Source organism: Rhinolophus ferrumequinum, chromosome 19 (genome assembly GCF_004115265.2).
Source record: "Rhinolophus ferrumequinum isolate MPI-CBG mRhiFer1 chromosome 19, mRhiFer1_v1.p, whole genome shotgun sequence".
Classification (NCBI taxonomy): domain Eukaryota; kingdom Metazoa; phylum Chordata; class Mammalia; order Chiroptera; family Rhinolophidae; genus Rhinolophus; species Rhinolophus ferrumequinum.
In genome coordinates this window covers 37823271-37849435 of record NC_046302.1, presented here as the reverse complement: position 1 = coordinate 37849435, position 26165 = coordinate 37823271, and the positions used below count along the sequence as shown (strand labels likewise).

The 26165-nt window shown below is 39.8% G+C and overlaps 1 protein-coding gene across 1 annotated transcript in view; it reads left to right on the top strand.

Moving 5' to 3' along the window:
• The window catches only part of EPG5 (ectopic P-granules 5 autophagy tethering factor), a 97127-nt gene that overhangs the window by 53364 nt on the left and 17598 nt on the right, over positions 1-26165 (top strand). The window contains exons 24-35 of the mRNA XM_033087157.1: positions 5-128; positions 4228-4372; positions 8143-8314; positions 9442-9604; positions 13907-14049; positions 15287-15443; positions 17811-18005; positions 19054-19267; positions 21209-21357; positions 21856-22057; positions 22708-22780; positions 24169-24272. Coding sequence (XP_032943048.1) covers positions 5-128; positions 4228-4372; positions 8143-8314; positions 9442-9604; positions 13907-14049; positions 15287-15443; positions 17811-18005; positions 19054-19267; positions 21209-21357; positions 21856-22057; positions 22708-22780; positions 24169-24272 — 1841 coding nt within the window. The remainder of the gene's footprint in view (positions 1-4; positions 129-4227; positions 4373-8142; positions 8315-9441; positions 9605-13906; positions 14050-15286; positions 15444-17810; positions 18006-19053; positions 19268-21208; positions 21358-21855; positions 22058-22707; positions 22781-24168; positions 24273-26165) is intronic.

The window sequence follows — 26165 nt, the reverse complement described above, 5'->3', positions numbered from 1 at the left end:
TTAGGCTCTTCAATGTATATATATTATGGCTAGAAGATGAGACTTTTCAAAAAGGAGATACCTATATCCCTTCTCTACCAAAGCATTATGACATTCACAGACTAGCCAAAGTGATGCAGAATCAGCAGGTGAAACTATGGCAATGTCTCTTTTAGTGTATCTGACTGTAATTTGAATTGGTCACTTTCATAATCTAATGGTAAAACCCCTTGTCAGTATGGAAATGGGCTCCCTTGAATGGTCATTGTTTCTGGATTTTGTCAATATATAAGTGATTAAACAGAGATATTCCCTTTTGAATCTCCAGTCCCACTATGGTTTCACCTGAAGGCTTGGAACTCAGCTCTAAGGCTTTGTACAACCTCGTAAACATAACCTTTCTCAGACTTTTTGTACTGTTTCTTATTTTAAATTGTTAGAAACTGAACACTTCTAAGTAGTCATCTCTACTCCCATAAAAAGTACGGTGTAAGAATTTATTAGCATCCCTACGTTCTACAGGAAGTTAATTGCCTGAAGTAGATAAGAAGCTCACCTTTGTTTGGCTTTGGAGATGACCTACGAAACTGTGATGTCGATCTCACAGTTTTGGTTACTCTTCTGGAGATCCTCAATTCTAATCTTCACACAGTTTAAGCTGGCAACCAGAGATGTCTGTAGTCTGATTTTAGGCCAGAACTTCCAAGTTTTCTGTAAGCCTGTGTGCGCGCACGCGTCTGCATCTCTCTCCTATTCCAATTCCATTTTTCTAGGGGCTGAACTCTACTGGGCATTGACCCCAACATGGGTAGGATTCAGGAACCTCTAACACTTGAGAGTTTAATTTTGATCTTTTTTTTTTTTTAAAGAGGGTACAGCTCAAAGTGGCCCATGCGGGGCATCAAACCGGCCACCTTGGTGTTAGTAGCAATGCGCTCTAACCAACTGAGTAAACCGGACACCCAATTTGGACCTTTAAACCTACCTGTTTCCACATTAGATTAGTATATCATCCCCAATAGGTATCTTTGATTTTCTTCTATTTTTTTTTTTTTAAAGATTTTATTGGGGAAGGGTAACAGGACTTTATTGGGGAACAGTGTGTACTTCCAGGACTTTTTTCCAAGTCAAGTTGTTGTCCTTTCAATCTTCGTTGTGGAGGGTGCTGTTCAGCTTCAAGTTGTTGTCCTTTCAGTCTTAGTTGTGGAGGGCGCAGCTCAGCTACAGGTCCAGTTGCCGTTGTTAGTTGCAGGGGGCAGAGTCCACCATTCCTTGCGGGACTCAAGGAGTTGAACCGGCAACCTGTGGTTGAGAGCCCACTGGCCCGTGTGGGAATCAAATCTGCAGCCTTCGGAGTTAGGAGCACGAAGCTCCAACTGTCTGAGCCACCGGGCCGGCCTGATTTTCTTCTATTTTCTTCCTGTCTTTCCTTTCTCTGTTCTTTCTTTCGTTTTCTTCCTTCCATGAGTATTTATTAAATGCCTTTAAGGTGACAGGTATTGTATGCCAAAGATACAAAAAGAAGCCTGACAAGGCCTCTGTCTTCAAGAAGCTTACTCTCAAATAGGGGCACTAAACAATGATGAATCTGGTGATAGACTGTGAGCTTAGAATGCACAGGGTGCTGTGGGAATGTAGAGGAACAACCCTTGATGCACACTGGGTCTGGAGTGGCAACCTTTGAGCTAAGCCCTGAAGGACAAAGGGGTGGGCGTTAGTCAGGTTGAAAGGAAAGGCGTGGTGATGGAGAGTAGCAGAGAGGATGTTACCAGCAGGAAGACCAGCGTGTACAAAGACATGGCAGGTGAGAGGGGATGGCATGTTCAGAAAGGTGCAAGTGGGGACATAGCTGCCGAAGAGGGCCAATGAAACCAGAGAGGGGACCAAGGGTCAGATCGCTAAGGGCCATATATACCTTTCTGAAACATTTGGATTTTGTTCTGAAGTCTTTGGAGAGCTGTTGAAATAGCAGGTGTGGTTAAATAAATGGATGAATTAAAAATATATTGAGGAAGAATCAAGATCAATAGGATTTTTAGATATGCAGTAGGATTAATACAGTAGGAGGACTGATTAGATACACAGGACTCCCAAATTTCCAGCTTGGGCAGCTAGAGATGCTGTTTACAAAAATAGGAAATACTGGAAGAGGAAGTGCCAAGGGGCTTCAAAGAGAACCCTCTGTCAAAGAGTTGGTGGGGAGGGATGTACAGGTCTAGAATGCAGGAATGAGGCAGTGTAGGAAATGGGGGTTTGGGTAACAGAATATTTAGATTACGAAGGTGCAAACCTGAGGAATGACAACATTCAAGGTATACAGAAATAGGTTGAGTGTGTAGGGACAGAGAAATAAGAAAAATAAAGAAGTGATCATGGTGTCCTGAGATCCTTTGACTGCTGTTCCATTCTTATCTCTGCTTTATGCTTCACACACCAAGGCCTTATCCAAGGTTTTTCATGGAGTAGGTACTTTTTTGAATTTTTTAAAAAATTAATCATAGCTCTTTCTTGGTTCTTTGCTATTTATCTTGGCTACCCAGCATCTACAGAATTAATTGCTTTTTCTTTTAAGTCTTTGCTTGCCATTTGATTTTATAGCTCCTATTTTAGATCTGTAATTCAGTCTCAGAGTTGTCCTTTTTAGGTTTCTGAGACATTTCTACTTACCCATCGTTAATCTCAGTATTCTTCTCTAATTGTTAGCCTCTGTCAACACACATAGGAGGGTCTGGTATAGCATCTTGAACAGTTTGGGGCATCTGGGATTCAGGATTGTGATCAGGATGAATTTGGAGTTCCTCCTGAGTCTGGAATGGCTTTATGCCATGGTTAGTTTAGAAATAATGATTTAGGACTTCATGGCAGTGTACTAATTGATTTTTAGATTTAGAAGAATTTTTTAGCACACTTAAAATCAGAAAAAATGGAAAACCATGGTCTACATTGGATCATCTATTACTGTTTGAAGTAATTTGTATTGTTCATTGATGGTTAACATTTTTTTTTTAGACATTTATCATTTATATCCCTGACACAGTGATAACCCCCCTCCCCCATCTACTACCCCTCTGACATCGCACACAGCCATTACATTTCTACTGTCTCTATTCCTAATGCTGTACTCCACTTCTTGTAAATATAAATATATAAAATTATAGTTGACATTCATTATTGTTTAGTTTCAGCTGCTGGTGTACAGTGCAGACTTTTTTTTTCATTAAAGTCAGTCCACCATTCTAATATGTAATGATCACCAAAGTGAAATACATAGTCAGAATATGCAGGAGAGCTCACTGGAGTGTTGGAAGAGAATACTAGAAGTTCTGTTTTTCTCACTTTATTTACTTATTTCACCTTGTACCATGAAAAATTCAATCATATAGAAAATAGAATAATATAATGGACATGCTGTTCTCGCCCTCCCCCCATATACCATGTGTCTAGTTTTATGTATAGTCAATCCACACCTTCCACCACTTTATCTTAGAGCTAATCCTAGAGAGCATTTGATATATAATGATTTTAAAAGATGATAATTAAAAAAATAACATAATCCAGCAGCATTTACATCTGAAAAACATGAACAATAGTTTCTTAATATCCAATAGCTATTCAGTATTCAAATTTCCAATTGTCTTATAAATGTCATAAAAGTTTTGTTTTTACTTATTTATAATTTGAGTCAGGATCCACATTTTGTGATTGGTTGATAGCTCTTATAAATCTATTTAATCTATAGGTCTTCCCCTTATCCTTTTTTCCCTTGCAGTTTATTTTTTGAAGAATCTAGTAGTTTGTTCGTAGTTTCCCCACAGTCTTGATTTTGCTGACTGTCTTTGTGGCGTAGTTTAATATGTTTTTCTGTGCCCTGTGTTTTCTTTAAATTGTTTTTGGGACCTAAGGCTTGATGTAATTGAGATTCAATTATTCATTACATTTATTTTTTTATCTCTTTAAAATTTCTGTTACTTGCCTGTCTTACAAATTTTTTAGCTTAGTAGTAAGTGTATATAATTTATAAATATACATTTAGTGGGGCTGTTAAAATTATTTTTTCTGATCATGGCACATATGAGACTTGGGCTAAGACAGAGTATCCATTTTGAATGTGATTCATTCTAATGCTGGAGAACTTGAAGTGGACTACCTCATGTTGAAACTTACTCCTTCACTTTATAGTTAAATATATAGTTTTATATGCAAATATATGATTCATCTCTGAAAGTTAATCCTGTGGTTCTATTGTAGGATCTGTGGATGGAGTATTTGAACATGGAGCGCATACATTACGAGTTTCAGGAATCCATTCGTCTGTGGCTGCAGGCCAAGCTTGAGTCCCATTCCACACCTTGCAGTTTGTCGGTGCAGCTGGACTTTACTGATCCTTTGTTGGGTGAGTCACATGAACATCGGCCCCTTTGAATGAATGAATGAATGAATGAATCAGAGCCTTTGAGGGTGAAGGTGTGCACAGTGTATTCCTTCAGTGAGAAGTGCTTTTTTAGGAGTTCATCAGTTAACTTATCTGCCACTTAGGGTTAGGCTAGGTTATGAGTGAGAGAAAAACTCCATGGTAGTAATGGTTTAAATAAAATATTTCTATTTTGTCATATAAAAGCAGTCTGAAGGCAGGCATTTCATAGCAGTAGCTACATGACCTGAAAGCCTTCAAGGACCCCTGATCCTGTCTTGCTGCCCCACTGTTCTCACTCGTGACATTCACTTATGGCCCAAGGTGGCTGCTTAAGCTTACGTTGTCATATTCACATTTCACTCAGCAGGAAGGGGAACCCCCCTCTCCTGGACTCTTTGAAGAAGCTACTCATACACTTTCCAGTTACATCTCATTTGCCCAAACTGAGACAGATGGTTCTACCTTGCTGAAAAGGAGACTAGAAAGTGACTGATTATGTTTGTGGTTCATGTTCTCTGTGCTGCTTTAAAAAGACATTTCAGTTAACTTACAATGTGTAAAGTGCAACTTTAATTATTTTGGATTTGCAGTTTTAAAATTCAGAAGTCTTTTTCTTTTATAAACTCTTTTCCCCTGTATCTGGAACTCTTACTATACAAATGGATCATATTCCCAATGTTTCTAAGTTGGTTGTTTCTCACAGGGCATTTTTCTAGAGAAACAATTTTATAAATTATCAGTTAGTTTTCTGTGCCAGGCCACAAAAACTTGTTTAACCTAGAAAGGTGGTGACATATTTTACAACAAAAAATAACAGAAAACAATATTTGGGGTCACTTACTAGTTTAAATTACTAAATATATTTTTAAAATGTAGGACACATAATAAAATTGTAAATATAATCATTGAACATGTAATACTATGTAGAGTAATAGAACACAGAAGTGATTCAGAGAAAGGCAAGTGTCATGTGGGAGAACCTGCTCGCTGCGCCATTTGTTGTGCAGGGCAGCCTGTGGGGCCTCTAGTCCCGCTCCCCACATAAGAATGCAGGATATGGCTAGGCCAAAAAGGAACACCCACGGAGCCATAGATAGGGGAGTCATACCACCATAGTGTCACTGGTGGCACTATAGTCTCACTGGAGGCTGGAGTCACACGACCTGCAACCTGCTGTCCGCTTCTCTGCCTGCCAACCAACCGAGTCACTGACTTGACTCTCGACTCTCCAGCGTAGCCGCGGCAGTTATATCAATAGCCAATGGCTAACTGGTTACAGCTGACGGTCAGTTAGCCACAGCCAACGGCCATCTACTACCCGAGCCAGCACCCTTCCACGTGAGGCCGAGAGCCTGGAAACTGCTCTCTGGGGCTCTGTCCCACAGCAAGAATACCTTCTTGTTCCAGCTCTGCCACTAACCAACTAGTTCGCTGTGCAATCTGAGAAAAATAGGAACCTCTCGGCTTTAATTCACTCGTCTGTGAAATGAAGGTGCTGGATAGTCTCACCCAAGGCTTTTTTCCCTCCAACACCTTTCTCCTTGCTTTTTCCTTTGAAATAATAATAGTTTTTTCCCCCACCAATTATAGAAGTTATATATGCTCATTGAAAAAATTTAAACAATATAGAAAGGTGTATAGGGGAAGATATAAAAGTTGTCCTCAACCCAACCATATTGATTCTCATTTTCTGTTCCTGAAAGCTTTTTAAATGAGAAGAAGAAATATGTTTATAGATCTTGAAGCTGTTGAACGCGTCTCTGTTCATGTCTTCCCATCTGTAGTGCTTTCTCATTGCCTCAGCACTGCCCCAAAAGGCTGATTGTTTTCTCTGGAGTTAGGCTGGTAATTTATTAAGCCCTTAGTTGGGTCCAGGCCCTGTCCCAATACTTGCCGTGCATTAACTCTGTCCTCCCGACAACTGTAGGAGGCTTATCCCCATTGAGCAGGTAAAGAACCTGAGTTGTAAGGTGGTGGGGTAACTTGCCCAAGTCACAAAGCTGGTATGTGGCAGAGCCACCTGGCTCTGGGGACCCTGCTCTTCATCACTTACTATTTTATCTCGTTTCTGGTGATCAGTACAGGTTTCCATTCTAAATAAAATTAAAACCTAGATTTTTAAATAACAAGTTTCAGGTTTTTCTCAGAAGATAGCAGGTTAGACGATGATTACATCAAACTTGTGATTGTAGGAAAAATTTTAGCAGTACTTCACAGGTCATTGTGACACCACCTTCTTTTTCCTGAATTAAATTTGTTTTGTTGGCTTCGTAATTTTTGTCACTTGTGCTCCAGAGTAGTGATTACAGTTAAATATGCTCTGAATTTTTATTTTGTATTTAAAATATTATCTATGGTTTTTCTTTCAAGATAAGTGTTACTGAATTTGAAAAAGAGCCTCCAGTTTTCCTTCAGAGTCAGGGCCTAAAATGTTGCTTGAAAGAAAGCTGGACATCATCGGGAGTCTTATCCAGTGATGAATGCCTGCCTAACTTTGTTACATTCTGTGCAAAGAGTGGTAGTTCTAGTGGAAAAACCCCAGCATAACGGATGGTCCTGTACTTGACCTGTTTTGAATGTTAAATTCCATTTGTTTGAGGTGCAAACAATACAAGTCTCCATTTGCCAAGTCAAGTCATGGCTATGAAATCTTCTTTACTTTTTCTTAACAAGAATAGAAAATTAAGTGCCACACCTGGAATGAATTGGGAAATTCATGGTAGTCCCTTAAGTATTTGTTGACTTGACTTATTGACTTGAAATTCCCTTGACCTCTCTTGTGCCCAGTTATCTTTTTGTTGAAAAGAATCAGGTGTGTGGCAGCTTTTCTCATGTTCTTCAGCCCCTGCCTGCCTTGGTATGTGTATAGTGCAGTAAAGAGAGAGGAAGATGGGCGTTTAACGGAAGTAGGTATTCAGTTCTGTACTAGGTGTAGAAATGTAAACATTTAACTTGGATTGACCAATATGAGACCAAATGCAATCTAGTGCAAAGGTGGATGGTAAAGATTTACCTTAATTTTTCTTATATGCCTCCTGATTTCTTAGTTGGACTCCATAAATCATTTATTGAGTGAATGAATAAGTAAATGAAAGAAGGAATGATTATGTGACTACATAAACATAAGTTCCATAGGAGTTTGTGCCCATGTCTTTATTCATTTTAACTCTACTACTCTCAGCCCTCCTGTTTAAACCTTGGCCTAATTTAGAATTTTTCACTCATCTGTGTTCTATGCTGCTCATTCCTCTTTCTCCTGTTCCTGTGAAGTTTATCTGAGTGACTGCATTAGACTTAACTGGGCTTTCTGCCCCATTCCCCCAATCCGTTGTCTGGTGATAGCTGCCACCTTTCTCAAGCTAGCTTAGAGCTGGTCACTAGATCCCCTTTGTACTAGTATAAGTCCAAACACCTTCATACATCACGCCAGGCTAGCTAGGGTAATAATTTAAGATCTTTAAATAGAATTCCTATCCTCGAAAAGTCTTAATGACAGTTAATCATACTACATGTTCCTGATTTCCCAGCTCCTGGTAGGATATTATTAGGCCTGTAGGTGCTCCTTCAAAACTTACAAGCCATAAAAGATACTAATTTTATTTATTTAGGCCTCTGGTGGTTTAAGTAACTATTCTGTAGATCTCCAACATTCTTTATGAAAGTAACAGGCCAGGGCGTTGCACCCACTTTAGTACGTTACTACGTAATAGTAGCCATTACTTAGTAAATATGACTTTATTTTCTTTCAGCCAAAGAGAGGGTTTTAAGTAACTTGCGGAAGCACGAGGCTCCCCAGCCTCCCCTGGTCCTGCACCCAGTGAAGCCTCCTGTGCCAGTTATTTCCCCTGCCGTGCTCCTGAGTCAGAAGGGCACCACCCAGCTGGTGCGCACAGACCTGCATCTGTTGCAACAGCAGGCCAGGTAAGGCCATGAGACCTTCGGGATCGTGCTTCCATGCTTGATGCCTTGACAGCCGAGGTGATTGAGTACCTGAGAGAGGGCTTCCTCATCTTTCTCACCAGGAGGGTGATTTGATGAGACTGGCCCAGACGGTTATTTTCATTTACCAAGTTGTAACAAGTCTTTTAATTTCACATTGGAATTATATATGATGCTTCCATGGACTACAAATTTTGCATGTTTCCTATGGTGGCATTTCTGAGCATCAGCAGTGCCTGCTAACTGTTTATTATGCTTCTCCTGAGAAGACCCTCTAATAATGGAAAGTCAGTGTTTAAAGGGTATGAAATGAGGTTTATATCCTTTTGTCACTGCTTTGTTTTCTAACTCTTCATATTCTTTTAAAAATTGGCACAGGCACTTGATCCAAGTGCAAGAAAGTCATTTAGTGTTCTGAGTTCACAAGAGATACAGAATGATCAACTGTGGAAATGTTTAACGGTTTGATTCTAGCTTGCCATCTTGTGAGAATGAACGTGTGTGGAGAAAGTCTGTTTTATAAAGTAAAAGAAGAATCTCTTACTGGCCTTTATTCCCTTGGCTGTTTTCAGTCCAGGCGTTTATTGTGTGTGTGTTGTGTGTGCACACAACGCATACACATACACATGTTCACCTGCACGTCAACAAAATAATAACTACAATTAGAACAGTATCGAGACCCATGTAAACAATTAGCTTTCTCTATTTTTGACAATTCAGTTGGAGTTACTAATACCTAAGAAATCAATGGCACTTACAATAAGGCACCCCTTCAGGTAGTTAAATTAGGATGAAATTCTCATTTGTTCTTGTATATTCAAGTATCCATTTAAAAACCATTGTTGGTATCACATAGATTCTAAATGGAGCTTTATTTCTGGCTAAAAAGTTGTCCCACTTTTCCTTCCTTCCTTAACTTTCTGGTTAGCCTAGCTGCCAGGGAGAGGATTTGGGTAAGTCTTGGCACACACACCTTTGGTCTTGGTACTACTGTGAATACTTGTGTCTCACTGTGCTCTAATGCAGGCAGGGGGGTAGTTGGGTGCCTTTATCACTTATCGCGAAACCTTTCCTAAGACATTCTTTTACCTCCTGATGATATTTTTCAGAACTGCTGCTCTTCGGGAATCTCAACAGGTTGCCCTGGATGGTGAGCTGTTGGATACAATGCCCAAACAGTATGTTAACCGAGTAGAACAGACCACACTGCATCTGGAGTGCAGAGGCAGTAGTGGTAAGAAGTGCCAAGGAGCGGCAGTTGTAACAGTTCAGGTAAGAATGTTTACATTTCCTCATCATTCCGAGAATTTTAACTGAGTCCCTAGTAATTGGCATGTCATCGAGAAAGACTGACAGAGCATATAGCAGATGATCCATGTCCCGAAGCATTTAATAGGTTTTTTAGGGGATGAAGACACACACTAGTCACATATTTCCATAAGCGCTGACGAGTCCTATAAAACAGAGATTTTAAAAAATTCAGAATCACTGAGAAGATTTTTAGGGAGAGGGCCTTAACCTGATCGATCTTTAAAAGATTTTGATACTGATAGTTTTGATTCAGTTAGAAGGAATGTGAGAATGGCGTGATCAGGACTTCTTCTAGGGGTCGTGGCTGGATCAGTCTGTTTCAAGTTGTTTTTGGAAGTGATGGTGGGAATCCACACTGGAAGGTTGGCTGTCACGTGGAACGGCCGATCACTTGGGAGCTCTGGCTGGGGGCCGCGGACAGTGGGGAGCCCCTGAAGACAAACGACCTGTGGAAAGCAGATCAGTTGAGTGGAGCAACAGGCAAAAGGAGGGACGTGCAACAATCTTAGTGAAAATTCAGCTGCCTCTAGCGTCACTTTCTTGAGTTCGAAAGATAGAGTTAAGTTGGATCTGTGACTTCATAAGGACTTCAGAATGGAAGTTCAGCCTTAGGCAGCACGTCGTAGCACTTCCTTTATGCCGGGCACTTGTCTGAACACTTTGCAGAACTCATTTTATTCTTACCATAACCCGATAAGGTTTTTGTTACCTGCCTTTTCCAGGTGAAGCAATAGAGGCATAGAGAGGTTAAGATACACACCCAGGGCGACGCAGCCAGTGAGTGGCAAAACCAGGAAGGCCTAGGCAGTCTGGCGACAGAGCACATGCCCCTTAATCACGGCACCTCACTCCTTCTGCACGTGAATTCAGGATTCCCTGAGCCCGGAAAGAAACCCTTAGAGACGGGCGCTACGTGCTGCCTGACTACATTTGCACAAAAGTAGCTCCTCTTTTTTGTTAGCTTTGAGAAATTGGGAAAAATTTATTTTACTGACTCTTGGTTGTCTTTCAAACATTTCTCTTCATTTTGTGCTAACCCACACTTTAACAGTTCTAATATATTCTCCATCAATCTCCTTAGGACACTGTTTTCTCTAAAATGTCTTCTCAAAAATAACTTTTATATTTGTATTTTTCATTACCTTTAAAATTTATTTTGATAAAATAACACTTGTATGCATCTAAAGTTAGGAAATTTGATCTGGAATGTGATCAGTGATTAGAGAATTCATGGAATTTTTAAAATCAACTTCATGGGAAATGATTTTATATTTTAAATATAAATTTTAAAATTAAAGTACACAAATGTGTTGTAATATGATTTTAATGGCTTATTTACGAAGATTTCAAATTATATCATGGAAATATTTTATTGTTTACTAGAATTTTTCTGGGAGGGAAAGCCCTGGAAATTTCCAACCATCTGCAAGTGTTTGAACTATGTATAGATTGTTTGGGGTGTACAAAAGCCAAATATATTTTATGAGAATTGAGACGTGCTTCTTCTGTGGTTGCCTCTCCTAGTAGAAGCCTTTATTAATTCCGTGATATTCCCTGAGGAAATGGGGTGATTTATAATAGGGTTCCTTGTGTTGTATTTCGGTATTGTGGGGCATGTTTGCTGGACCCAGAATTGATTTATTGTCATGTGAAAAATGTGTTCATTCCTAGAAATGAAAGATGGAAAAGACCCACTGAGGGCCTCCCATTATTGTAAAAACTTGCTGAGGGACCTGCTGTGTCCAACTTTTACATCTTTGTCCACTTGCAGTGACTCAAGTGGAGGGGCTTCCACCAAGCTGCTTTGTTCTATTGTCCACAACTTCTTGTGATTATGCTCTGAGTTATTCAATCTCTCCCACCCCCGTCCTAGTAAGATAAGAAAACTTTGAACACTGGTGGGAAAAATGAACAAAAATAAGTAGATTAGGAAATAATGAGAATTTGAGGATGTTTTTGGTGAACGTCCAAACTTTCCTACACTAGTTGGTTTTCTTTTATTCTTCAGCATTTAGTAGTTTCTACAACATGGGGTGGCAGTTTTAAGGTTCAAGTTACAAGGTGGTTTTGATCTCCTCTCTCCATTTCCCAGTCAAGTGAACCTTGTTCTTTCTCTCTTCTCTGTCTTTGCACTTCCCTTCATTCTCACAGTCTTCCCTCCTCCTCTCAGATTCTTTCTTTGACTCTCTCTTTGGGTGTTTCTATCCAGGACGGCCAAGGGCTGTGACCCTCAAAGACCCAGTCTAGTTGTAGTTGGTGACATATGGGCAAAAAAACTGACTGCACATGCTCCTAATTACATTTTAGGCTCTTAAACATTGGTCTGTTATTTGGAAGATTTGAAATTTAATATTTGTATTGATTCAGTATGTGGTTTAATGGAAGTAATTTTTTATCTTTCATTTCTCCACGAGTAAAAATTAAACAATTATTAACATATATTCTTGGCTAGTCACTTTCATGGCTTTTGATTCATATGAACAGCTTATTTTTTTGTTTAAAAATTTTTTTTTTTTTTTTATTGGGGAATATTGGGGAACAGTGTGCTTCTCCAGGACCCCACCAGCTCCAAGTCATCATCCTTCAATCTAGTTGCGGAGCGCGCAGCTCAGCTCCAAGTCCAGTAGCCATTTTCAATCTAGTTGCAGGGGCGCAGCCCACCATCCCGTGCGGGAATTGAACCGGCAACCTTGTTGTTGAGAGCTTGTGCTCTAACCAACTAAGCCATCTGGCTGCCCCCTATTTTTTTCTTTAAAACAAGAAGCTTTGTAAAGATTTTTTAAAGGAACAACCGTATTTCCTTTTATAGAAGAAAGTTATCATCATGATCATAAAAAGTAGGTGCTCAGTGTCTGTCAGAGCCGTGCTGCGCTAGGGTGCTGTGTAGAGCAAAACAAATAGGACTGTTGCCCTTCAGGAGCTTTTGATTTGGAATTTATGATGATAACTTTGACAGGGACCTAAGCACCTTGGTTAAATAAGTTTGTGAATTAAATGTTTACATTATTTACAAAGAAAGGATTCTGTAATCATTGCAGTGGTGGCTGAAGACTGGGTTTAGTTTAGGCAGGTGCATACAAAGGAAAACGTACGTCCTGCTGCCCACCCATGTGATGTGGAAAACCATCTAAGGAGACGGTAGGATTTCAAACTCCTGCCCTGTAAATGTGCTGGTCTATTTAGCATTCTCTGCCATGCCTGCAAGGTACGTGTAAGTTCACTAGTCTGCTTGAAAGGCCTGTCCAAGACTGGACCCCCTGCTCTCCTCTCTGGTTGCGCTCCGCTCTTCAGCCCCGACTCCCCCACCCCCCATCAGCTTGGCCAGGCTCCTTGTCTCTGTCCCTCTATCTTCCTGTCCCTACACCTACCACATTGGTCCTGTCTTTGTGTTGCAGTCTGAGCCTAGGATATTTTCTGCATCCTTCCACATCCAAAAAAGGACATTAAATATACACAAACAAAGCAGCTATATAGGTCATTTGACATCAATTAATTAGAGAAAGGAATGTTAACAACCCCCTCAAGTAGAAAAGACATAAAGTGTAGTCTTTTAAATTGAAATAAATTTAGAGTTTTTTTTTTTTTTTTGAAAAACTCAATAAATTCTCCTTATTTTTCACATCTTTACTGAGAACCAATAAAAATTTTGTCAAAGACCAGCTTTCAGGAACCACTGAATTGATCAATGGCTCTTTCCCAGGCATGCAATTGATTGCGCAATTCCCATATTTTATTTTATTTTGTTGTTTGCTTTATATGCCTTTTTTTCCTTTCAAAGTGGCAAATGTTTTATTAATAGCATCTGCGTCCTCATTATTTTAATGCTGGGCATCCATGAGATGTGCAGCCTGAGTGTTTCGAGTTGAATGAATCACACGTGTTGTGGGTTGGGAGGACGGGGTTTTAAGGCTCTGGGGAGGGGTGATCAACAGAGGAGGGGCTTGACATGCTATAGGAAAGGCCTGTGGGAAGACCTTGAGGATTGGGGCGTTGAAATGTAAGTGACATACAGAACAGCCTTCGAAAGTCTGAACCAAGAATACACGACTTCAAGTTTGATTCTTTATGAAATACCTGAGATTCTTGAATAGTTTTTTGATGATTTTTCCCCATCCCTGGCAGCTTCAATTGAGAGTTTTGAGTTATAATATTAATTGTAAGAATAGTCTGTTTATCATATGCCCACTGTATATGTAATAAAATATCTGCTTTAGAAGCATGTAGGGACAAAAAACATCTGTTGACCACTTTCATTTTTGTTAGTTTGAAGGTATGCATAAGAATGAAGCAGTAAGCCAACAGCTTCATGCTTTGGGAAAAGAAGTGAAGCAGTTGCAAGCAGAAGCTGCTAAACCACCACCACTTAATATTGTGGAAGCTGCTGTACATGCAGAAAATTTGATTACGTAAGTTTTGAAGGGCATTATACTTGAAAATACTCTTGTTATTATCGATAGTAATCATACATGCTACCACACCCTCCAGATACCCACTAATTAAGTTAGCACAGGAATCGGCACACTGGCCATTGGGGGGTGCACGTCTGCCCTGTCACCCATTTTTATAAGTAAAGTTTTATCGGAACACAGCTGTGCCCATTTATTAATGTCTATGACTTTTATGTTGCAATGGCAGAACTGAGTAGTTGTAACAATTTATGGCCCATAAAGCATAAAATATTGATTATCTGACTCTATAGAATAAGTTTGCACATCCCTGAATTACGAGATAATACAGTACATTGAAATTCAGTCGTGGAGAGATTTGGTGCTTAAGTTTTATATCAAAATCACGTTTACCTAGGAAGTCATCATTGTCAACTCAGATTACTGGCAAAGTTTGCAGTGGACTCGCTCAGGGGCATTAGGGCTCTCAGGTGTCGTTGCCGACTTGCGTTTGGCCATTGTGATTTTCTTTTGGAGCTCTTGGCTTACTCGCACCATCCTCTTTCTTCGCAAAGCCAACAGAACATGACTTGGGAGAGGGGAGGTGCCTGTGCCTTTTACTTTAAGATGACTCCACATTCTAGTAACAGCAGCTAATCCCCCAGTGGATTGGGGTGGTGGTGTGGAGGGGGCACTGAGTCCTTCTGTGAGTTGGAAGGGGGGGGCTGGGAAGGAGGAGGAGAAGAGGTGAACAAGGGGTTGACGTTTCTTTTACTAGTAAAGGAACTCAAAAAAGTGTGAGCATTAGAATAATTCCTTTATTCTAGGATCTTATTCTATACAGAAATCTTTATCCTCAACTTAAGTCTCCGTTTTGGATTTTAAAATTTAGGGAAATCAGGATGCTTGTTTTTAAAAAGATGTATTTTATAAGGAATACATGAAGTTAAATAATAAATTATGAATTACATATGAAATGTGAAAAATTCTAATAAGGGTGAGAATGTTACTTAGCCCTTATAAGACAGCTGATTTTCTTTTTTTCCCCCAGGAGGGAATAAAATCATTTTTATGTATTGAAAATAAGGTGTTGGGTCAAGTTGGAAGATACCCCATGAAATATTTCTAACGTGACATTTGTATGGGGCACTGAAGACTCTAAAGAATATTGCCTGAGAAATGTAGAGTATCAAAGAAACACTCGTGGGTCTGGATTCTCATACGTAAACCAATAGTCTTCACCCGCATTTTCCCGCAGGGCCTTAGTGAATGCCTACAAGTTGCAGCCCACGCCTGGGGTTCAGAAGGTTGGCATTAGCCTCTTCTTTACTGTTGTGGATTACGTCAGCGACGAGACCCAGCGTCATCCTCCCACAAGGCAGTTCTTTACTTCATGCATTGAGATTTTGGGACAGGTAAGGTTATTTAATCTGTGCTGGTTGCCATTTTCCGATATAGAGTGCCGACAGTGTCCTCATTAGATATAGTCGGGGTTGACTTCAGACTTATATTGTAGGTTCAGAGTCTTACCTAAGTCAGAAGCCCCTATGAATTACTGGCTTCTGAAGATGCGATTAGCATTGTTGGCATAGGATTTTGCTTCTCCTAGAAGCGATAATAAATTACTCATGTTTGAAAGCCTCTGGGGAGACATCAGATTCTATCATATTCTGTTGGTAGTATTAGCAACACCATCATTGAAGCACTTTATCGCTTATAAAATGCTTTCCAATTCATTATTTCATCCTCATGGCAACTCTGTGATTGATATCATTCTCATCTTAAAGATGAGAAAACTGAGCTCTCAAAGTTTAAGTGACTTGCCTAAAGGATTGCAGCTGTTGAGTGCTGGAGCTGAGACTGGGTCCCGGGTCTTGCTGACTCAGTGTTCAGCGCTCGCTCCACCTCCCGCTGCTACCTCCCAGTTGCCATTCTCGGTAACTTTATTTGACTCATTGTTAAAATAAATATAGATATTTAACAAGAGCAAGGGCAGTGTATCCATGCAGGTTGGGAAAGGAAAGCCACTTGTTGGTAAATATGTAAACCCAAATTAACCGTGTCCTGTCACCCAAATTCAATTGATTGAGTACTTATTTATTGGATGTTTATAAGGAGGTGATGCAGAGCAGATATTAAAATATATTTTTTAAAATAGTTTTTTCTGATTATAAAATTGATGTGTACTTATAAGCGATGCGGACAGTACAGAAAGTATAAAGAAACATTTCTTAGAATCCTAACTACCTGGAGTTACTGGTTACGCAGCTAGCATTTCATTATGGTTTGTCTCATGCATGGAAGTGTATTAATGTATGCGTGTATATGTGAAATTGATGTATCATCTCTACATACAGATAACTAGATAGATATAGATACACACTCAAAAACAGGGATATGTTATTTTGTAACCTGACTTTTTCATTCAAACACATATTTTAGACATTATTTCGTGTTAATAAATACAGACCTGTATCATGGTATTTCATACGTAGTGTTCAGTGGTACAGATACATTGTAATGCCCTCTGAATGGGTATTTAGGTGTTTGTTTGTTTTGCTACAGTAAGCCAGAGCTAAATAATCTTACACAGCTTTGTGAACTTGTTAGACTCTTTTTTTTCCTAAGATAATTTCTTAGAAGTATGATTGCAATGTCAAAGGGACTAGCAGTTGATGTATATTGTCACATGGCCCTCCTGGGAAGTTTGTACCTATTTATACTGTCATCGCAGGGTTTGAGTTTATTATTTTCCATATCGTAACCTACAGTACGAATGATCATTCTTTTTAAGTCTTGCTAATCTAACAGGGGAAGTGGTACTTTATTATTATTTTAAGTTGTATTTCTTTTAGTATTTCTTAAGTTGAATGACTTTTCACATGTTTTGGCCATTTATGTATTTGTGAGTGTGTGATTTGCTGGTTATTGTCCTTTTATATTTTCTGTTGGAGAGTTTCTTGTTTTTTTTTTGATTGTTTTGAAAGAGCTCCTCAGACTATTAACCTGGTATCTGGAATGTGTAACAATTTTTCTACTTGTCATTTTTCTTTAATTTTATGATGCTTTTTGCCTTATAGAAGTTAAAATTTTTATCAATTTAAATCTGTCAGTCTTGTCCTTTATTATTTCTGCCTGTGGTCAAGTTTATCAAAGCCTTCCTGACCCTAAGATTTTAAAAAAATATTCACTTATATTCTAGTACTTTTAAACATTAGAACCAAGTTAAAACAAATTTGAAGTTTTCCTGACTATATATTGGTTAAATTTAGCTTTCAAAATGTATCAAAAGCACATTTCAATAAAATCTGTAACCTAGAAGTTTTGTTTTCTTGACAGAATGCAGAATCACTTAGAGTACTTAATAATTATGGTAGGTACATTGCAAATTTCTGGATTCAAATTACCCCAATATTTTAATCTTTTAAAAGTTTTGTAGTATAGTTGAGAATTTTCTACATATGGGCTGTCCAAATTAAATTAATGGATTATCCATAATTTTTTTTTGAGAATTTTTATAAGTTTATTTGAGCCCAACTGATGACATATGCTGGGGAGCAAGATCTCAAATGCTCCCCGGATTATCCATAATTTTTAATATCACCTACAATGGAAATAATAGGTTTATCTATGTTGATTTTAGATTTCTTGTGATTGTTTCGTGTCTTCATTTAGAAAAAATTCTATTTCCTTCATATTACTACCCCTTAAAACGTAGTTGCTTAAGTAAAGGTTGGGGAATGGAAAAATTTGGTGACATTTTCCCCTTTTATTCTTTCAAGGTGTTCATCAGTGGCACTAAATCAGAATGCAGAAAGGTACTTGAGACCATTCTGAAGAATAGAAGGCTCTGCTCTCTTTTGTCTCCTTTCTTCACTCCCAATGCTGCACCCGCAGAGTTCATACAGCTCTATGAAAAAGTGGTAAAGCTTCTAAGTGAGGACAACAGTGACATAATTTTCATGCTGCTGACCAAGGTGAGATATGACCCAGTCCTGATGTTACCATTGAAATGCAGAAACGCTGGCTGTCGCCCACGCCATAGAAATGAAAGGCTCTCTGGGGTTCTGTTTCCAGGCAGACTGCAGACTCATAGGCCCCTTGCACATTTTTCATGATCTTTCAGCAGCCTGATCCCACAGCTTCCTCTTGTGGGTGTGTCGATTGTATTATGAGGGACAGTCTTATTCCACTATAACAAGGACCTAGCTCCCGAACGCTCTTTAAAGACTAAGTACAGTTCTGAAATATTCATAATAGTAATTTAGTACATCCTTCTTTTGAATTTATCCTGAATTTATGCCGAACTTGTGTTTGATAAATGAGATATAATATGTCCAAGTCTCTCATATTTGGAAAAAGCCAGATCTAAGCAAATTGCCTTTGTCCTCATTCCAAGTAGAATGTTAACTCAGACCAAGGCAGTGAATTTACTTAGCCAGTTGAGAATTTTGGAGCTGTAGCTCTTTCGCCTTCAATTGTATTTCTCTGACATCTATGAGTCATAAAACCTGGTAATTTTTTAGGGCCTAGAGACTGATCTCAGCCTGTAATGAGGGAGAACGTGTCTTATAGGGGTTCTGGAAAGTGTTATCATCCCCCTGAATTTTTATTCACTGAGGTGACTGATGCAGACTCAGAAACGTGGCCGTTAGATGGAGACAGTTTTGTGAAGTGCCAGCTTGTGTATGGCATTGTGACCAGTGAAAGAGAACTGCAACGTTCTGAGCCTTGTCTTTTAGGGAAAACTTACCAACAAGATTTTTAAATTGCGAAAAAGCGTACAGAGCTTAGAAAACTTTGCTGTCTGAGAGTGAAGAAGTGATGGAGACATAATGGCACCCATCAATTACTGAGCTGCCCAGATTCTTTTAGGTACTTGTTTACAAACTGTAATTTAAATCTTTATGAAAATTTAAAGGCTAGGTAATCTCTGACTTTTAAACTAAATTTGCACAGACTTTGCTCTCCTTCAGTTAATTTTCTAGTGTCAATAAAACTGCTTCTCGTTTCTTTTCTTTTTAGTTCGATCTTAAGCAATGGTTAAATGCCACTAAGCCTCCTCTGTCTGATCGCACCAGACTCCTGGAGTCCATTCATTTGGCACTTACTGCCTGGGGCCTTGAGCCAGATGAAGATATTTTGATGCCGTTTAATCTTTTCTGTAAGCACTGGACTTACCTTCTTCTCTACCAGTTCCCTGACCAGTACAGTGACATCCTCAGGCTGCTGATGCAAAGTGAGTGTCTTTTCATTGTGACTGATTAGATCGCAGTGAATTTTCATATCACACGTACCATTCTACAGATATCATCCAAACATGTAAAAATAATACAAGCGTGCCGGAGTTTAGAGTGACTGATTTTCACCTGAAGTATTCCATGAACAGTCCCCCAAAGGTTGCTACCTGGAAAAATGGTAATTTATTGTCCTAAATGTTAGAACGGGCACTCGTGTTGGAGGCCACAGGTGTGCGCCCATCTCTTTTGCTTGACTTAGCAGCTGTCTTGAATGGGGTGGGATGGAAGTGAGCCTGCTTCCTCTGTCACTACAGATTTAGTAAGAGAAATAAGTTGCTTTTTCTATGCGTCATTCCAAATAGAGGGTACATTTTGTTCTATTTTCCCCCTAATTTTTTTGACTGTATTTATATTTGCCAAGGGAAAGAGCAGCATTACAATATTTTTCACATTCCCACCGTTTCTGTTCCCCTCCTGTAATTTTCCATTGGAGTGTGGAGATCAGAGGAGAAATAAAGGATGTAGGCTTTCTTATTTTTGGAATTTCACTAGGCAGGGATTTTATCGAAACTTGAAAAATGAAATCGAATTTACTTTTTCATGAAAACTTTATACTGTTTATAGATGTAATGGAAAACTAAATTTTGCTTTATGCCAAATCTTTGTGTTATTTAGTAGAAATTGTTTAATGCTTAAGTTAATGATCTTATGTATTGGACCAGTTTAAGAATACTTGTACGGAAATGGATGGTCTCATTTTCAAAGCACCTCAACCTTTCACTGTTTCCTGCAGAGGGATATTGCAGGATAGGTGGAGAACAGTGATAGGGAAATGTATTTGTATAATTTTTGATGCACATTTGCATAGCTGATTTTTGTCCTAAATTTTCAAAATATGATCAAGTATATGTTGTGTTTTTCCCCCTGAAATCTTTTAAAGAAATTATAAACTGTTTGTGTAGGCAACCATTGACTTGCACGGAGCAGGAAATTTATACTTCTCAGGAGAAGTAATTCAGTTAAAGGCATAATAATAACAGTCCCACCTCTGTCAGATTCCACGGCCTCCAGCCTTCTGGTTTCGTGCCCCTCCCTGGCCACCATGTTGGTGTTCCCAGGGGTCCATCCCTTGTTCCTCTGCTCTCTCCATTCGCCCTGGGTGAGCCTGTCGTTTGCCCTGTCTTCACTGCCATCTTCTAAGTGGGCACGTCTCCCACACCTGTAGCTTGATCCCAGACCTCTGCCCTGATACCAGACCACAGTAGCAGTTGGACACCGGCCCTCCCCTGTCCCCTGAGCATCTCATACTCAGTAGGGTGCAGCTGACCTCGTCATCCTTCCCCTCAGACCTGCTCCTGTGAGCCTGTGTTACCCTGTTTGATCCTTAGGCCACCTCTGGGTGGAAAGGACCTGAGAGAGATTATTCCTGTCCTCTGGGATGTGAGGTTTGTAAGGAGCAGAGTGCTGGCTGGCTGGTAGTCTCTAGTTTTGCACGCTGTGTCTGTGTTGCTTTAGCCCACTGTAGGAATGGAGTTTCAGGGTAAGTGTAAAACTCCTTGTGAAGAGACCTACATGCTGTCACTGCGTCTGCACCCAGTCTCCCTTGTCCTGTCACCATTATTTCTCTCACGTCATCCAGCCAGGAAAATGGCTCCTTACTGTTCATTCCCCAGTAAAGGTCTGATAGGTGGGGTTTCTCTCCCAGATTCCAGCTCACATGGCTCCAGCTGTGTCCACTCCAAGCAAAGCAGGGTTAACAGGAACAAGGAAAGTCAGGCGTTTGGGTAGATAGTTCTTTTAATGAGTTCTCTTTACTTTGATATTAAATTTACTTATTTAATATTCATTCCTTTGTAAAATACATATGTTCTTTGATTCAAGTTAAAATTTTTAGTTTGTAAGAGATGCTGACTTTCTGTCCTATGTCCCTGCCCTGTAAGGCTCTGCTGAGCAGCTGCTGAGCCCTGAGTGTTGGAAAGCCACGCTGAGAGCCCTGGGCTGCTGTGCCCCAAACTGCCAGCAGGGGGCACCTTCTGCCGAGAGCTCGGCGCTTCAAAGCTCCCCGGATGTTCTCTTGTCAGACAAGCAGGTGTGTAGCTTTTGGTGTCTGACGTTTTTGTCTCTGCATTTCTTTTCCATTTCCTTTGCTATTTAAACAATTGGAACACACTTAAACTTTATATCTAAAAAGCTGCTTTTTTGTGCATTATCTTTAAGAGCCCTGTGTTTGTTTTTGTCAGTCACTTGTCTCCTACTCCCCCTTTGTCTGGATTGCCTTTCCCTCACACCTCAGTCTGATTCTTGCTCATCTCTTCAAGAGCAGCCTGGGCCTACGCCTTCCACACCTTACCTCACCTGCTCCTTAACCTTGTCCCACTGGCCCTTTGGTTAGGGTTCAGTGTGGGTCCATGTGAACATTTATTTGAAAGAGTGGTTCCTCTGCTTTAGAACTAAGTCTGTTGGTTTACTTTTCACGTGCTGTACATCTTTGCAACTCTTGCAGAGTCAAAGCCTTCCCTCACAGTGTATGAACACTGCTGAAAGGAGACTTTCAGTAAACATTTTCTAACCCGTCATTCTCTTCTAGGTAATGGAGACTATACAGTGGCTCTCAAACTTTTTTTATAAGCTTCGGTTATCCACGTTGGACTTTAAAAGTTTTGGTTTATTCTCAAAATGGAGTCCTTACATGGATGGTATGAAGACACTCTTGGGCTATCTTGTGAAAAGGATGCTTGACTCAGAAATGGCGTGCTTGGCCCAAGACCCATCTGCCAACAGCAAAACAGGTAATACGCCTTTAGGGCCACACGGAGCCCTTCCCTCAGAAGTGACTTGAATACACACATTAAGAGATTTAGATCTTTGCGATAAAACGATATATCTGAGTGTCAAGCAGAGGAAATGGAAAATATATAGCATAGGTGTGAACCCATACATGTGTTCATTTAGACAATAGATGCTTGCTTCAGCTTGTCTCTGCCTCTCCTTTGTAGGGTGGAGTACAGAGATAGGTTTCAATCTCCACTTCTTTCGTCCTATTACTTACCTTGCTAAGAAAAGTGTCCTGATTATTTAAGCGTTTATCTTTAAAAAAATGTACATTATAAAATTATCTATGATATTTTGTAATAAAATTTTTCAATTCAAGACATTCCATTGTGGCAAATGAAAACAAACATACTTACATTATACTTTTTTATTTTATTTTTTAATTCCTTCGGGTCTGGCTTCTAATCTGCCATCTTGGACCTTCTCTTTCTCTCTCTCTCTCTCTCTCTCTCTCTCTCTCTCTCTCTCTCTCTCTAAATAAATGTTTTTATATCAACATAGTTTATGGGTATATAGACAATTAGTGGATTTTCTAATATAATGTTATCAGTGGTATTGACAAAGAGTACACTTGTTTCTCATCTCTAAAAATTTTGCTTTCTTTTAGTGCTGAGATCGCTACATTCAGTCATTATCCAGCTCTTTAAGCCATGGATCCTGGTTTTAGAAGACAATGAAAGGTAAATCACTTTTCAGATATTCAAATTCCTTTGAAAGTTATAGACTTAAAATTCTGATGGTGTTTTGGTACAAGTGATACATTCGCAGGTTTAATTTTTTTAAGTGTAAGGCCATATTTAAATTTAGAAAATACTCCTTTACGGAAAGTAACTGAAGACAGTGTCTGTTTGTGGAATTGTTAGTCTGGCTGATCAGAGCTATTATTTTGATATTAATTTTAAAACAAAACTGGACACTCGTTTCCAGTTTTCTACAATAAGGAAGTTGAATGAGTTTTGGTACTTAAGTTCAGAAAAATGGATGCCACTCTCCTTAATTAGGTTTGAATAATAAGACACTAAAAATATGAGACTAACTTGATCTTATCGAGTATCTCACTTACTGTTTGGAGTTAAGTTGGCTTCCATATTAGTGGTGGGAATTACCCTTTTAACATGGACTCTGCAATTAAATGAAAGCATTATTTCAGGAGCATTTAGGACAGAGGTGGGGCTGTCCCAATGACTCCTTATGAGTCTTGTTGTCCCCAAAAGCATATAAATAAAAGCCAGGTGAACTTAATGACAATAGTGCTAGACATCACTGTATTTAAGGTGTTTTCACTCCTAGGACTTTTAACTCCCTTGTCAGGACTCTTTGTGTTAACCCATGCTGCTTCAGGAGCTTCTTGAGGAAAATAGAAAAGGTTCTGGATCTTTGCTTTTGCTAGAGGGCTATTCTTAAACAATCTGCAAGCTTCAGGATTTTGTAGTGACTATTTGACTGCTGACCATAAAGCAGTCTGCCTTTTGATTTCTGGGAAGAATTAATGGAGTTTATTTTGATATTGAACTTTATGGACCAGATTCAGGAACTAAAATTTTCATATAAAGAGTTTATTCTTTGGTTATTTCCTGTCCATTCATTTTTGGGCATCTTTTGGTTACAAGAAATTTTCTTTCTTCCTTCCCTCCCCTCCCTCTCCCACTTCCCCTCTCCTTTCCCTTCCTCCTCCCCTTTCACCTACCCCTCTCCCTCCTTCCCTGCCCTTATTACTATTGAAGCTACCTGATGGTATATTTCTCAGGCATTTGGAATATAACCAAGATGCACAAGGGGTGGGTTCAAGGGTATAAATTGGATGTGAAAAGATGTTAATTTGATAGTTTAGGTAGCACACTTCTGAAACTTACTCGTGTTGGAATAAAGGTTAGGAAGGAAAGTAAAGGAAACTATATGGTTGATATTGCAAGCTACAATTCACCTCCAGGAATTTACAGTGGTCTGAATATGTGTGTGGGCTGCATAACGCAGTTTGCTATGACTCTGGCCAGCCCTAGACTCTGGGACCTGGAGTCATTGAATCATGGTACTTTCACTGCTGAGCGCATGTTTCCTGTATTTCAAGCAGCCAACGACATTACCCCTGGCTGGAGAGCGATACGGTGGTGGCCTCGAGCACGGTGCAGCTGTTCACTGACTGCATCGCCTCCCTGCACGAGGGCTTTAAAGGTAGGAAGCCGTCACGTCACGTCTCCGGTTGGTTCTCACATTTTCCCCAAGTCATTCAGTTACTCTTTCGCCTCTGCTTTCCCACTTTATTTAATTTTATTTTCGTTGGTAGGCAGTCATCTTTGACCAAAGAAAAACCACTCATGCAATTATTTAGTGTAAAGTTTGTCACTTCTTATTTGTGAGGTAGTTTGGAGTTTCATCCGTTATGGAAAATATGCAGCCTTTCTCTTTCAGATATTGTCTGTCCCCCAAGTGGAACCTCATTCTGTCTTCTATGACTCTGACTTCTTTTTCATGTTTTCTATCTTTTTGTGCTTCCTTTTGGGTCAATTATTGAGGTCTCTTTTCCAGTTTACTCAGTCTCTCTAGATATAGCTATGTCTAATCTACTTTAAAAAATATCCACTGAATTTCCCATTTTAATTTCTGGAAGTTATTTTTGTTTTAAAATCTACCTTGATCCTTTTCGATAGCATCTTACTTCTTCCTCTTGTTTAAATTCCAGTTTTTATTTCTTTAAAATATTTGAACACACTTACTTTCTTTTATGATCTATATGCAATAATTCCATTATCTGAAGTTTCCGTTGGGGAGTGGCTTATGCTGCTGATAGATAGATATTCCTTTGGACTCTTATTCTTAGAAGCTTGTTTCCTGTGTACTTTGTAGTTTTGTAGTCTGAGCCCATATTTAGAGAGACATTACCTAGAGAAATTCTGTAAAGATTAGGATGAGGGTGTGTATCTCCAGAGAAAATCTGCATTTGCTGCCAGTTGGCACCACATAATTTCTTGGCTTGGGGTTTCTCACACCACACACTTACATATGAAATCAAAGTCCAAGCTCAGCTTGCAGGCAGCCTCAGTTATCACAGTAAACTTTCTCCCCTCCCCAACTCCGAGTCCAGGTGAAGTTTCCTTTTCCCCACTAATCTGCCCTTTCAGAGAGAGTGTGGCCCTTAGAGGTTCTTGCTTTCCGTCTCCATGTGCCGTTCAGTAAGAGGGAGATGAGCAGCAGTCGGCAAGGAACGTCTTCAGAGCCCCGCACAGGTGTGATACCTGTGAAAGGAGAGTGGGAAGGAAGAGCCTCAGCCTGTGGTCCAGTTGTGAGAAAGTAACGGCCAGCCCAGCAGGGGGTTCCAGTGCAGATTCCTCACTGAGGGGCATCGCGTTGGGCAGAAGTGTCCCGGGCTGTGTGCACTTGTTGGCCGAGGGCTGCCTGGGACAGTGTGTGGCCTTGGCTCAGGCACTGCAGGGGCCCCTGCAGATGCTGCAGCTGGATCAGCAAGTTCCGCTGAAAGGGAGACCTGAGTGAGCACCTCCATAGCTGCCACGTGCTTGTGTGGGGCTTAGTCATAGACGTAACAGTACATCGTCCGGTATTTTTGTGTGTGTGCATGTATACAGAGGATGCCAAAAAATGGACACACATTTTAAGAAAGGAAAACTTTCTTATATTAAATGTTCTATGTTAAAATTGTAATACTAAATATATACCGATAACAAAAGATGAATACAAGTCATGTTTGACTTCTGCAATTACAAGAGGTGCTCTCAGTGGTTACCGTCAGCGTCCAGACATTTCTGATGACGGTGAACTACTGCTTGAGCATAGATAACATCTCTTACAATGTATATACACTTTTTTGACACTCCTGATATATATGTATATACACATATACATATATATATGTATGTACGTCTTTAGTTTTTTTAGAGCAATTTTAGACAGAATTGAGCAGAACGCACAGAGTTCATATACCCTCTGCCTTCCCCCCATGCACAACCTCCCCCACGCCCACCTCCCCACCAGTGGTACACTTGTTACAGTCGATAAACCTACTGATACATTATCAGTGCCTTATTCTCAGTATCTGTTTCATACATATTG